This window comes from Chinchilla lanigera, unplaced genomic scaffold (genome assembly GCF_000276665.1).
Source record: "Chinchilla lanigera isolate Chin_1 unplaced genomic scaffold, ChiLan1.0 scaffold00057, whole genome shotgun sequence".
Lineage (NCBI taxonomy): Eukaryota > Metazoa > Chordata > Mammalia > Rodentia > Chinchillidae > Chinchilla > Chinchilla lanigera.
This window is the reverse complement of record NW_004955458.1, coordinates 4,877,250-4,891,176: the sequence shown is the minus strand read 5'-3', so window position 1 is coordinate 4,891,176 and position 13,927 is coordinate 4,877,250. Positions and strand designations below refer to the sequence as shown.

Sequence of the window (13,927 nt, the reverse complement as noted above, 5' to 3'; positions counted from 1 at the left end):
CACATCAGAGAGTGATAAAAGCAGGGCAGCAATGAAGTGGTGAAGGGCTGGAGAGGGGCCAGGCAGCAGGTGCGGGGTGAGCGCTGGAAAGGACCACAGAAAAGGCTTCTTTGCGGGGGTGGCCTTTGAGCTGAGACCTGCCACTGAGACTCCAGGTCTGCAAGTACCTGGGAGTGCTTTACAGGACGTCCCAGAGCAAAAGCCCGAAGGCAGGAGTTTCTGGAATGTCTGTCTTAGGAACAGGGTAGGTAGTGGGGGCAGAACTTCCAGCTGTACGAAGTGAGCCACAGGTAAGGTCAGAAAAGTACCTGGCAGCCCCGAAGGGCAGGGCCACCCAGGCAGGCCTGGTCAGAGGGTAAGAGGGGCTGGCAGAGGGCTCTGAGCTGGGAGCAGGATCGCGTTTCTACTTCAGTGTTTAAGCGTTATTCCCATTGCTCCGAAGACAGGGACACTTGCTCGCTCTTCAGCCGCCTGGTTCCTGCTCAAGTGACCTGCCTCCATCACCCTCCCCTGCTTTGCTCTCGTTCCCCAGTTCCCTGAGAGCCGCACACTCCCAAGTCCTCCCGCCCCAATGCCTGGGAGGACTCACCCATTGAGTGGATCCACCACAATGGCCCTGGGGTGTGTCATCTTGCCCTCTATTAATGTCTTGCGGGTCTGAGCAGCTTTTTCCAGCCTGGCCACGCTGATGGTCTTCTTGGGCCCGTCATCCGTCCAGTACAAATTGTCCCCCATCCAGTCCACAGCCACACCCTCCACATTGTGGATGCCTGTAGGGGTCAAGGGGCAATGAAGGACAACCTGAAGAGAAGTTCTGAAGTGCGGGCTCCTGGCTCTGCAGGACCCAGGGAGCTGGGAGCACCCGGGGCCAGGTGGGGCGTGTAGGAAGCACCTGGTGCCCTGGATTGGGAGGGACGGCCTGAGGGAGGAACAGGGAAGACCACTGATGCTGCCACATCTGTGCTGAGGCTCAGCTTGCCAACCTGCACCCAGCAGCCAGGAAACTACGTGGCTGACGTAGGCTCCTGCATGAGGGCATGTCTGGCTCTGCGCTTGGGTAGACAGCTGAGGCAATGTGTGTGTGGCTCTGGGCGCAAATGTGACGCTTCGCCCTAAGCCTGAAAATCCTGAGCTAACAAAATGAATAAATCAGGAAGTGATTTTTCACTTAGCCAAAAGCTTCAACTCCAGTGTCCTTTAAATAGCAGTTCCCCTGCTACAGAGCACCCCAATGTTTTCCTGAGGAAGAGTGACTTTGGGTTTCCCCACAGGCTTCTGACTGCTGGCTGCGGAGCTGCAGTGGACGGTGGGAAGCAGGACAAAGGGTGGCACCTGGCGTCAGCCAGAGTGACTAGTTAGAGAGCCGGAGTCTGGGACCCCAAATATAGGTTTGAGGCAGAACGTGTAGAGCCCAGGGTCCTCCATGCAAACGATGTCCAGGGAGACAGTGCATCGTAAACCCGCCGAGCAGCTGTCCGAGGGAAAAACTGGCTGGAATTCACAAGCAGTTTTCCCGGGACACGCAAGGGTGCAGTTTGGTGGCCGTGTGTGGGTGTGCCCTGCTCCGATCTGGCAGGCCCCGCTCTGATTCAGGGCCTCAGGCCCTGTCAGCTGTGTGCTGCGTGCAGCTCCAGGGCTCTGAGCCAATGGCAGAGAGACCCTGAGTTTTCCCAAGGGCTGGCAAGGACAGCCCACGCTGCCTAACCCATCCATCCTCCTGCCTCTTTTCTGCTCAGCCAAGAAGGGGGTCAAACAGGGTTCAACCTGTCTATCCCCTCATCTCCATGCCAACCAGGCTAGCCAGCCAGTCAGCAGGGGACTCTGCATGTGGAGAGGGCACTGAGAAAGATGCCTAGGCCCCAGATTGCTTCCCATCCTGGGCGCCACGTCCCTCGGAGCCCTACCCGAGTGCCGCCCACTCTGGACACCCTTACCATCCTTCAGGATGGTCTCCCGCTCAGTCCCATCAATCTTCTGGCGGCCGATGAGGTAGCTGGTGGTGTCAGCAAAATAGATGAAGCCAGTCTCTGCGTGGAAGTCCAGGGCCCGGGGGTTCATGAGGTTCTCGATGGGGATCATGTGTTCATCTGGGACCTTGGCCCCCATGTCCATTCCCCGGATGATGCCTGGCCGGCCCTTGCCGTACACGAGGAATAACTCGTGCTCTGGCTCTAGGGCAGGTACAAACAAAGTCACACACAGAGACACACAGACGTAGACACAGACATTTGCACGCACTCCACCCCACCCCCATCCCCATCCCCACCCCCACCCCCGGGCTGTAATAACCCAGCCATGCAGAGTCAGGAGCCACAGGACAGGCAGGGCTCTGAGTCAGAAGGACAAAACACGCACACTGACACGTTCAACTCAGGGCCCGAGACCACCATTCCCTGGGGGCTCGACCGCCCACTGTGGAGAAGTGACGGAAGGACAGCACGGAGTCAGTTAAATGCCCACTGCTCGGTAGTGAAATCACTGTCTAAAAGGAATGCTTCTAAATATATTGGTATCTGATCACTTTTTACCACTTCCTCTGCTACCAGCCTAATCTAAACCACATCACTGCTGGGTGTGGTGGCGCACGCCGGTAATCTCAGCACTCGGGAGGCTGAGGCAGGATGATTGTTGCGAGTTCAAGGCCCGCCTGAACTGCATAGTGAGACTCTGTCTCAAAAAGTCAAAGAAATAAAAATTAAAAGAAAAAAAAAAAACCAACCACATCACTTCTTGCCTACACCTTCTGAACACTGTTCAACTGCCCGTCTTCCACCCCGTAGCACTGTGATTTCTCCACAGTGCGAATCTAATCATGCCATTTCTCCAGTCACCATGAGCTTCTCATCCCAGTTAGAATAAAACCCGAGGTCTCCCTCTGTCTCCTTTTACTAATACGCTTCAGCCCTGCTGGCCTCCGCACCATTCCTCCAGCACAAGGAGCTCACACTGGCTCCAGGACCTTCGCACTGTTGGTTCCCTCCGCCAGAAATGCTTTTCCCTCAGGCAGTCACGTGCTGGCTTCTCTACAGAGAACTTGGCTCACACATCCTGTCCACTGAGAAGCTCTCATCGTGCTCACTGACTCTGCTCTGTTTTATTTTCTTTATGTACCTATCACCACTTCATACCCTATTTATTCATTTGTCTCCCTGTCTAGACGGTAAGCTCAGAAAGGACAGGAATTACATCTAGCTCGCTGCTGAATCCTCACCGTCAGAACAGTGCCAAGCGCATAGTTCGTGCTCGGTTAAGTCTATGTAAATACGAATGAATGAATGAATAAACGTCAGTTTTATAGACATCTATGGAGCCTGAAGTGGTGATGGGAATAACTGTTCTCAGCCGTGGGTTCAAATCCTGCCTCTGTTCTTCACTTGGTCTCTCTGCATCTCAGGCAGACGCATCAGGCTGTGCGGTGACCTCTGAGGACACCTCCCACCCTCCCATTTGGGGCGCGCGTGCTCCGTCACTTACTTTTGCAGGACTTCCCATCACTGCCCAGGCTGAAGCCAGAGCGGCAGCGGCAGGTCCGAGCCTTGTGGCTGTTGGCCAGCAGGCAGATGTCAGAACAGCCGCCTGGCTTCCCATACTGGTCGTTCTCGCAGGCATGGCTCCGCACTGGAGACAGGGGAAGAGCTGTCAGCGCCTTTCAGGACCCCATGTCTAGGCCTTTAGAAGGCTTCCTGAAGTCTGACCACACCCCCCGCTGCTGTGATCGCAGATCACTTTAGAATCTGCAAGCCACAGGACTGGGGTTCCTCTGCGCCCTCACTATGCCACTCCTCAGCCTCCAGGCACTCTTAGATGTGGCATCAGTGGTCAGGGGAGAGAGTCCAGTACTGCCCATGGCCGGGGCTGCTTCTGCTCTGGACCAGCAAGGGAACTGGGAGGGGCAGGATGGGGAAGGAGCCCCGCGGGGGGTAGAAAGAGGGGGCAGGGCAAGTTGAGGGGCCAGGGTAGATAGTCTGGGGTGGATGGTGAGGAGAAGCACTCATGATGTGAAAGAATCAGGGTTTCTCACAGGACATCCGCTAGGAGGAGGAACCAGAGCCCTCTGGAGGGGCTACAGAGCCCATTCACCTCGAGGCTGACGCCGCTGGTGGTAGATGTGGAGGGCACCACCCTTGTCCACGCGTGTGACAACCTGATACTCGGTGCTGTTGAAGCGGTTCACACGGATCACGCTTGTCTTCTGCTGGGCGTTGGCGTTGTCTGAGTTGGTAGCATAGAGATAGTTCTCGAACACAGTCAGGCCGTACAGGTGCTCGATCTGCGACAGCAGGAGGGAGCGGTCAGCACGTGAGGAGAAGGGACTCCTTCCTCTGTGACTGGGCAGTCCCCAAGGTTCCCCCAAACCCCACACCAGCTTTCTCAAATTCACCCTATAGTTTTTGTTTTGTTTTGCAGTGTTAGGTATTTCACTGCGGGCTTCACGAATAATGCCAGGCCACTGAGCTATGCCCCAGTCTACCCTACAGCTTTTACTTATTTATTTACTTATATTAATTTGTTCACTTAGCAGTACTGGGCATTAAACCCAAGGCTTTCACACTGAGCTACATCCCCAGCCCTCTTTTTTTTTTTTTTGGTCTCTTTGAGACAGGGTCTTGTCATGCAGTTCAGGCTGGCCTTGAGCTCACTTTGTAGCCCAGGCTGGCATTGAACTCGCAACAATCCTCCTGTCTCAGCCTCCTGAATGCTGGGATTACAGGTGTGCACCACCATGCCCGGCCCCAGCCCCCTTTTAATATGTTTTTTTTTTTTTTTTTTAGACAAGGTTTCATCAATTCATTGAGTTGTCCAGGCTAGATCAGAACTTTTGATCTTTCTGCCTCAGCCTCCCAGAGTCCTGGGATTATAGACATGCACCAATATAGCCAGCAGCCTATGTTATTGAAACTCCACACTTTGTTCCTCCCTCCTCTTGCTGGATCATCCTGTCCTGGAGATTTTTGTTTGCCAAGAATTCATTCATCCTTCACAGAGCATCTCTTTAGTTTTTAAAAATTTTTTTTTTTTTTTTTTTTTTTTCCTGGTACCGGGAATCGAACTCATGACCTTGAGCTTGCCAGGCAGGCGCTGTGCCACTGAGCTAAATCCCCAGCTCCCAGAGCATCTCTTTAAAAAAAAAAAACCCCTTGCAATATTCCAACTGGAGATGTTTTCTTTCTATACTTTGTCTTTCTGGTGCCTGGTGTGGTGATTAGTGGACTTCTCCTACCCGCCCTACTTAAACCCCTGGAGGGCAGGAACTACGGCCCTCAGACAATTAGGTACGGGGTAGATGTTTAATGACATTAGGTGGTGTTAGATTTGGGCCCTAAACGCTGTTCCCAGAGAACACTCTTACTCTGGCTCCAGCCCTCAGTTTCGGGGAAGCTGAGAGGAGACATTTGCCCCAAGCAAGCTCTGACCACTACCCACATCACTCACTCACGGTGGCCAACTGTCCCAGTTTGCCCAAGGCTAAGAGGTTCCTGATTTATGGGACTTTCAGCTAAAATCAAGACAATCCCAGGCAAACTGGTATGGCTGGTCACCCTAATTATCCTCGAGTGGAGGTGCCACCTCTAAACCACAAGGCTTCTCAACTGGGTTCAAGAACTATTGCCCAGTTGTGTGACCCGAGGCAAATCACTAAGTATCTTTGAACCCTGCTTTATTCATCTGCCAAAAGGGAATTAAACCTGCCTGCTCATCTCCCCAGAGTTATTTTAAGAATCAAATGAGAAAAAGGAAGTAAAAAGTGTCTCTAAAATGACTTTTCCCATCAGAGGGGAAACCATATCCTGCCCTTTCTTTACAATTCTCCTGCCTGTCCCACTCCCAGCACAGGACTTGGGGCAATCACGTTCCCGTTTCCCCTGCCCCAACTTACCCAGAGACCTGCCTGCTCATCTCCCCAGAGTTATTTTAAGAATCAAATGAGAAAAAGGAAGTAAAAAGTGTCTCTAAAATGACTTTGTTGGTTCTCCCGCAAGGGGGTAAGTTGGTTCTCCCGCAAGTGCTTCCCCCTCACCCGATGACCCTGATAACGGTTCCCCCACAATAGCCTCCGACAAAGCTCCCTCACCAGGATGCCCTGGATGATGGTCTGCCGGCCCTTGCCCTCGTAGTCCACCACCTCGATGTAGTCCAGGTAGGCATCAGCCCAGTAGACAAGGCGGCTAACCAGGTCCAGCGTGATGCCATGAGGGAAGACAATCTTGCTGTCAACCAGCTTGGTACGGTTCTGCCCGTCCATGTCACAGCGCTCAACCTTTGGTATCTGCCCGTAGTCAGTGAAGAACACCTTCCTGTGGGCAGACGCACGTTAACTGAGGCTGCTAGGTACCTTCTTCCCCACGACAGCATCTGCCTCCCTCCTTCCAAGGCCAGAACCCCCGCCTGCCACTCTCACCCCATGGCAGGATCCAGGGCTATGCCCTTGGGGTTGTAGAGTTCCAGGTCCAGCAAAGTGACACACGTGTCCCCATTTCGGTTGCAGACAAAAATCCTATCATCGATGTCATCCACAAAGTAGAAGTTGCCTGTCAGCCAGTCGATGGCCATCTGTTCCACATCTGGAGGGTGTGCATGGAAGAGCTGTTGGGGGGGACACTCCCACAGGTACACCCCCCACCCCTGGCTGGTGCAGAGCCCACACCTGTGAGCCTGCCCTCGCTAGGGCGCCCTCCTCTCCCACCCCGTGGCTTTCCCTGGGTTCCTGCAGGCGTCGTTTACAGTGTCACTCTGAGTCCTATATTGTCTGCCACATTTCCATCTATCTAGCCTCTCCAAAAAGAAGTCTCTGAGTGCCTGCACACACACCCCCATTTCCCATGTGGGGTTCAGGTGCCACACACACAGGTACGGGGTAAATGCCGGCTGACTGGTTGACTGACAGGCTTCTGCAGCTCTAGCCCATCCTTAAACAGGACCTATCTTCTCAGGATCCCAAAAGGTCCATGAGGTCATTCTAGTACCTCATTTTTTAAATCTGCTTTTACTTGAGCTAAGACCACCCAAGCTAACTACAACATGACGCATCTTTGCTTTCTGCTGGACTTTTATCTCCTTGCTATTACAGCAGTTATCTCACACTGAATAGAAGTGCAGACCAGAAGCCATACATGTTGCACACATTCTAAAAATGGAAAAGCAGGATACACATCAATATACCCAGTTACCGAGAAAAATATTCCCAAATATGGGGCCTGCAGAGGTCTAAAAGGGAAGGCTCAGGGTGGCACCCTGGGAACAGGACCGTGGGCCAATCTTTCTCTATTCATTCACCCTATGCCCCCGATTCTCCCAAGTGCCTATTACCCAATTTCCTCATTTCTTAGGGAGGATCAGAAGAATGGGGAGTAAGACACAGGGCTGGAGGAGAGTCCAGGAGAACCCTAAAGGTGGATTGAAGAACGCTCAGAGAGAGGGCTTCAGGAAGGTGGAAGTGGAGGGCGAGGACAGAAACAAGGTGCCCACACTCAGCTGAAGCCACAGTTGTGGAAGAGGCCCAGAGGGCCAAAGAAAGGAGTGCAGCAAGGGTAGAGCAAAGACCAAGAAGTCTGGGGACAAGGACCCTGTTAGCCTCCTCCGGACCCCGTCTCTCCAACCCTCTAGCTTCTGTTTTCACTGGCCTCCTACAACTGCATCACCAGAGGTTGTTACATCTTGCAAAGTCGGAAAGTCCTACAGGAGTGACTTTTTGGGACTCTTGCCTTAATGCCACCTCTACTAATTTTCCCAATAGGTAAAGAAATCTTTGGACGGCCCGGCCCGCCTCTGGCTAAAACTTACCCCACACTCAACCCGGTAGGGATTATTCTGTCTTCCCACAGCGACAGGTATAATGACCTGGGTTTTACTCAAGTCCTCCCTAATCCCGCTCCTCCCCAGAAGGGTTCAGGGGCTGTTTCCTAACAGCAGCCGTGGGGGGGCAGGGGAACTGGAACAGGCTCCCAAGGAACTTGGCTGGCAGGTCACTGACTCACAGTCACAGGACTGAGGCTAGGGGGAGGAAGGGAAAGAGCCAATAGGAGGCCCTCATCAAACTCGTTTCCTCTTCAGGTCTTCTCTATCACCCCAAGACAACTGGAGAAAGAGGTCACAGGAATGACCTACTATTTGTGTAAATACTGATGCATCCCCATACTCAGTCATTATTTTTTCCCTCTGGGTGCCTAATACTGGCCTCTCCTGGGGAGAAAGAGCCGAGTAGCCAGGCTACCGAGGGAGAGGGCCCAGTGCAAGGGTTAAGGTGGCCAAACTGCCCCACACGCTGTGACCACAAGGAAGCCAGATTGAAATGAATGCTGGCGGCTGCGTTCCAAAGGAAGCTGACGTCCCAGATCAGGGACCTGCCTGCAGCTCAGGCAGCCGGCAGGGTGGCTGAAAGTCAAACAGGGCTGCGTGCCCTTTACTTGGTGGGCACGGCAGGGGTCTGGGGGTTGCTGGCATGTAAAGGAACTTCATCAGTCAAAGCTGTTTTCCCAGCACCAGCTGGCGCATATGTCCTTTCCAACTTCCTGAGGCTTCCCTGAGTCACTGCCCAGCCTGGGGCTGGCAACACCCTGCTCCTGCTCCTCCATCCACCCTTCCTTTGGCAGGAGGGGCAGAGGAAGAAACCTGCAGGGAGCTGATGCCCCAATCCTAGGTGCTGCCCCACCGGCATCCGCCCAAGCCTCCCTCCTGGCCTGGATTTCTTCCCACTTCCGGGAACAAAGGCAGAGAGATGGCCCCTGCTCTTAGATATTTACCTTTGGGCCGTCTCCCCTTCCACCTCCCCACAGGCCAGGCAGGGCCCCGCTCAGCAGGCCGGTGAGGAGTTGGCAAGAGCTGGAGCCTGCCTGGCCTCCTCTTTAGTATTTTTGCAGCTGGAGACTATTAGTTGTAAGCAAAAATCCTTTGTTATCCAATCCCTCTCCACCACATTATTTTCCCCTCTCCTAAAGTTCAGATTCCTCTGCTTGCCCCAACACACACACACACACACACACACACACACACACACACACACGCACGTACGCACACACATGCACACGCAGAGCCGCCATTCCAAAACCTGGTGTCAGACTGGGAGGGCTACCCTTGAACCTCCAGAGTGGAGTGCTGGCCTCTGGGCCACTCCCATCTGTCCTATAGCTTTGGCCTGGGGACCTGAGCCCTCTGACTCCTCAAACCTAGCCCTTGAGGCTCAGCCTTTTCGGGCTGACCTGCGCCAGTGGCGCTTTGGCCAAGGGCTCCAATCCTTCGGACAGGAGAATCTCAACTCCAAGGGGAGGAAAAGGGTCCTGTGTTGAGGGAGGAATTTGGCAGTGGCCTGGTGGCCAAGAAGTGAGGATTCTAGCATAAAGGGTGAGGCTAGGGAGCTGGGAAGGGGATGTGTGAGTCAGAGGGGAGGTCACAGGCCGCCTGTGATGTTGCAAAGGACTTTCAGTTCCAGGCCCCAGAATAGACCTGAGATGTGTGTTCGCAAGTGCTGAGCCATCTGGACAGCCCCTGCCCAGCGCTCCACACGCTGCACAGCACACAGCTCCAGTGTCTCTCAACTTCTCCATCACCAGTATTGTTCAAGAGGCATTTCCCAAATAGATGCTGCTTTTAGAAATAACTATGGCTTCAGTTACAGAGTTCCAGTCACTTTTTTTTTTGGTACCGGGAATCGAACTCATGACCTCAGGCTTGCCAGGTAAGCACTTACGCTGCTGGGCTACCTCCCCAGCCCTCCAGTCACTTTCTTGAAAGTATGGAAATCTGGAGGAAGGAAGGAGTCTTTATATCCTAAGAAAATGTCCCCCAACGTACCCACGCACCCAAAGATTTAGGGTTAGGTGCCAGGTCCCTGGATGGGGAAGGAGAATCCAATTTCCACCTTAGCCACATCCCCAAGGAACACACTGGCTTCTGGCCTCTTGTCCAGGCACCCACATCCATTCCCACCGCTCTGCTCTTCTCTGAGTCCAGGTGAGGCCTGGACACTGACAGCCTTGGTCTGAATTCTGGTTCTGTCATCTTCCGACTATGGGATTATGAGCAAGCTACTCAATATCGCTGTCCTTGTTTGTTCATCTGTAAAATGGCATCGTGCAATAACAGCTCTTAGCACAGGGCTTGGCACATACAAAGCACTCCTCACGTGGGACCTACTGCTCACGCCACTGTCCTCCCTCACACCAACCCCATCCTTTCCCACCAGCCTCCTTTTCTATCAAACTGCCATCTGTGCCTCTAGACAGAGGCGGGAAACCAGGGGGTCACAGCGACTGCCCCTCCAGGCCAGCTCAGGCTTCCAGAGGAAATGCATCCTAGGAGAAGAGCTCTCCCTATGGGAAGGAATGCTCTCTATGGGAAGAGCTCTTCCTGAAGGAGGGAGTTTTCCTTACTGGCAGGAGCTCTCCCTGTTATAAGCTTCATGGCCCCTGCAGCCGCTTTCATTACACCAGTTCACCTCACTGCAGCTCTCAGCAGCGCAGGGCACTGCCTTTCATCCCTGTCCCAGGCACCTCACACACGTGTATTGACTTGTTTAACAGCTGTTCGTTGTTCTGTTGTCCAACAACTGGGACATCACTTTTTTCCTTCTCTTCTGCCACCAGGATCCTCTTTCTCTGTCCTTCGATGCCTCAGGACAGTGGGAGAGGATGTTGCCTCTCGGGGATCTCACCCAGGGCGCTGACCAAGTCCAGGGACTTCAAAGGTGGAGCAGGAGACTCTCGGACAGGGCCGGCACAAGCTTTGCTAAACGACACAGCCTAACACTCCTGTCTGTTGCAGGACCCTGACTTCGGCTCTCTCTTGCTCCACCAGCAAGTCTGGAGCTTAGCTACACTGTCACCTCTTCCCTCTGGGCACTGCTCCTGCCCCTCCTTGCACTTCCAGCCCGGGGCTTATGCCCTGTTCCTGGTTTAGGGGACCTGGTTTAGGTCCCCGAGAAACATTTTGTCCTGGATCTCGGGGAGCAGATGCCTGGGTTCTGCTCTTCTTGTCTTAGGGTCTTTTGAAAAACCCTTGCTGGGCTCTAAAACATGTCTGTCTTGCTTAAGTTACTTCCTTTGGCTTGAAAACAAGGAGGGTGCTGGGGCAGGCTGGGTGGAGAGGCAACTTCAAGGAGACAGCGGGGGAGGAGAGGACAGGGCTGGATCTGGGCCGGGAGACACAGGGCTGGCCCTGGCTGGGAAAGTAGGAGCAAAAGGGCTGTTGGATGATTAGGAAACTGGGAATGTGACTAGGAGGCCAAAGTGCCAGGATACAGGGGTTTGAGGGCCAAAGAGTATGGTGGCTGGGCGCTCCTGCTCCTGCTGCTCCCAGAATTCTGACACCCTGTGGGTCAGAAAGGTCAAAGAAGTGGGGAGCCTTGCACATGGAAAGGCCAGAGGTGTTGTGTACAGGGGTGCTGAGAGGGTCTGGGGTGCCCGCTACAGTGGGCAGACAGCTCTCTTTCCAGTTCATCACAGACTCCGCGGGACTGCTGTCTGCCCCTTTTTGGCCTCCCTCCCTCCTGGACAAATCACTACCCCATTTCCTGTTGTGATTTTAAAAACACACACACCAGAGAGAGAGAGGCAGAGAGAGAGAGAGAGAAGTGAGGTTGGCCAGCTGGACTTGGGGACTCGTTTCGCAACCCTGCTCCCTGCAGCTTGGGGGACCTTTTCTGAGCCTCCCCACCTACCTCATTCTTCCCCAGGCAGCGAGGAACAGAGGGGAAACCTAGAATCCCTGAGACCCTCCAGAGTGTCCTCTCACACACAGCCCAACATTTCTTAGGGACTGCAGTAAACCCTATTTGCTTCCAGACCTCAATTTGCAAGCTCAGAGCCTTCCCTCATCATACCCCCACCTTCCCAGGCCTCAGACCCGCAGTCAGACTCATTCTTCCTACAGTGGAAAAATCCTCAGGGCTGAAGGGAAGATGGGCCAGAGGAGCTCAGCTGAGGAAACGCAGCGCTGGAGCAGGTGGGATGTGCATGAGGGTGAGCAGATGTGACCACCAGCCCAGCCCAGGAAGCCATGCAGGAGGTAGGCTGGCCAGAGGTCCCTTGAGAGGGTGGTCCGAAGTGGGGATTAGGGTGGGCAGGCTGGGTCCTGGCTCTGGGACCGTCAGGGCCTCAGTCTCCAGAACTTCCGTCTTGTTCATCACTTTCAAATACTTGCCATATGTATCTATAGCTTACCCTATTACCTACTTTGTATTTCTTTATTTATTTTTTTATTTTTTGTTTTTTTCCAGTACCAGGAATTGAACTCACGACCTCGCACTGGCCAGGAAGGCACTGTACCGCTGAGCTAAATCCCCAGCCCCTGTATTTCTTTAAATCAACTCACTTTTCTTATTTTGTTGCATCCTAAATAATCTAGGAAACCACAGGCTTGATATGCTAGGTATAGGAGTTTCTTAATAATAGTACCAAGTAAATACATAATAATAATTTTTAAAAACCTTGTCCATGTGCCATTTAAAGTTAAGACACAGCCACTTTGGGAAAGGAAATACTAAAAACCAAGAGGTTGGCCTCAGTGCTTGCTAAGGGTCTTCCTTTCTCTTCTGGCTCCTACAATCAAGCCCTCCAGGCATGGACTTGGAGTCTCGTAGGCCCCTATCCCCCTGGGACAATGGCAGCAGCAGGGAGGATGGGCGCTGGCTGTAACCCCAGGGGGGAGGGAAGAGATGACCCACCTGATTCAGGGCAATGGGACCTGAGGCTGGAGGAAGAAGGATGGAATGACTGCAGGGAGGGCCACCCTGGAGGGCGGGCGGAGAAGGCAGGAGAAAGCAGTAACCTTTTTCTCCATTCTCTAGGGGAGCTAATTATAGGTCAGGAGCCTACTGAGCAGGTGAGTGCAGGGGGCCCAGTCACCCTACACCCCAGGCTAGGCCTCCTCCTGGGGAGGGGGATGAGCTAGGGAGGGGGAGGGTGCTAGGGAGAGACACTTCGACATCCTCAGCTCAGGGCCCATAATTACTTTGTGGGATGAGAGCAAAACAACCATCCTCAGGGTGACAGCCAGACATTCTGGCGTCAGGGGTGTGGGATGGGGGCAGGGCTAGTAGGAAAGGACAGAAGCTGGGGCGAGAAGAACCCACTCATTCACCCCATTTCCCTCCAGAACCTTGGTCTCTTCCAGACTCCTGGACTCTGCCCTAGAGGGGCCCAGTGAATCTAGTAGACTGAGAGGCAAGGCTCTGCCTGGGTGTCCGCCTAAGGTTATTCCTTCCTTCCGGGGAGGAAGCCAGCAGAAGTTGAGGAGGTTCTTGTCACAGCACCCCAGAGTCACCTACCCACTAGGGCTGGAGAGGACACTGCGGGACATAGTTGCCCAGCGAAGACTGAAGGGTAGGGCAATGGACAGGGAACTGGACTGCGGAGGGCAGCTGTCTCATGAGATCTTCCCCAAGTCCACTCTATCTGCTATATCCTTGAGCTGTCAACCTCTCAAGAGCTTGGCAGTCCTCTAGTCAGCACCCCAAGGAGGACCCATATCTGATTACAGGTGAGCCTTGGACACGAACAGCCCAAAGACACCATCACGGATGCTCTGAAGGAGCTGAGGGTTGAGGTGGGAGCCCTAACATGAAGCCACAGAGTGAGGGGCTCCTCTGCCCTCCCTCATCTCCAGAAGCCCCTTTCTCTCTCCCAGAATGAACCCCTTGCAACCTCCTGGGATCTTCTTTTTTCTATAGGGATCATCATAGAACTGAGTAAAGGAACTCAAAGATCTTCTAGAGGGTTTGGGGATGTAGCTTAGTAGTAGCAAATATTTAGTATGCAAGAAGCCCTGGGTTTGATCCCTAGCACAGAATAAGAAAGAATAAGAATAAGAATAAGAATAAGAATAAGAATAAGAATAAGAATAAGAATAAGAATAAGAATAAGAGGAAGAAAAGGAAGAAGAAGAAGAAGAAGAAGAAGAAGAAGAAGAAGAAGAAGAAGAAGAAGAAGAAGAA

At 53.3% G+C, this 13,927-nt stretch overlaps 1 protein-coding gene and 1 long non-coding RNA gene across 2 annotated transcripts in view; one reads left to right on the top strand and one right to left on the bottom strand.

Moving 5' to 3' along the window:
- The window catches only part of Lrp1 (low density lipoprotein receptor-related protein 1), an 80,509-nt gene that overhangs the window by 50,763 nt on the left and 15,819 nt on the right, over positions 1–13,927 (bottom strand). Inside the window, exons 7-12 of the mRNA XM_005397348.2 lie at positions 6,401–6,563; positions 6,074–6,296; positions 4,081–4,270; positions 3,475–3,618; positions 1,935–2,171; positions 590–770 (exon numbers count right to left, since the gene is read on the bottom strand). Coding sequence (XP_005397405.1) covers positions 590–770; positions 1,935–2,171; positions 3,475–3,618; positions 4,081–4,270; positions 6,074–6,296; positions 6,401–6,563 — 1,138 coding nt within the window. The remainder of the gene's footprint in view (positions 1–589; positions 771–1,934; positions 2,172–3,474; positions 3,619–4,080; positions 4,271–6,073; positions 6,297–6,400; positions 6,564–13,927) is intronic.
- Positions 9,372–12,251, top strand: LOC106149950. The gene is made up of 3 exons (XR_001236443.1): positions 9,372–9,673; positions 11,866–12,000; positions 12,212–12,251. It is a non-coding gene; the product is annotated as an uncharacterized LOC106149950 (long non-coding RNA).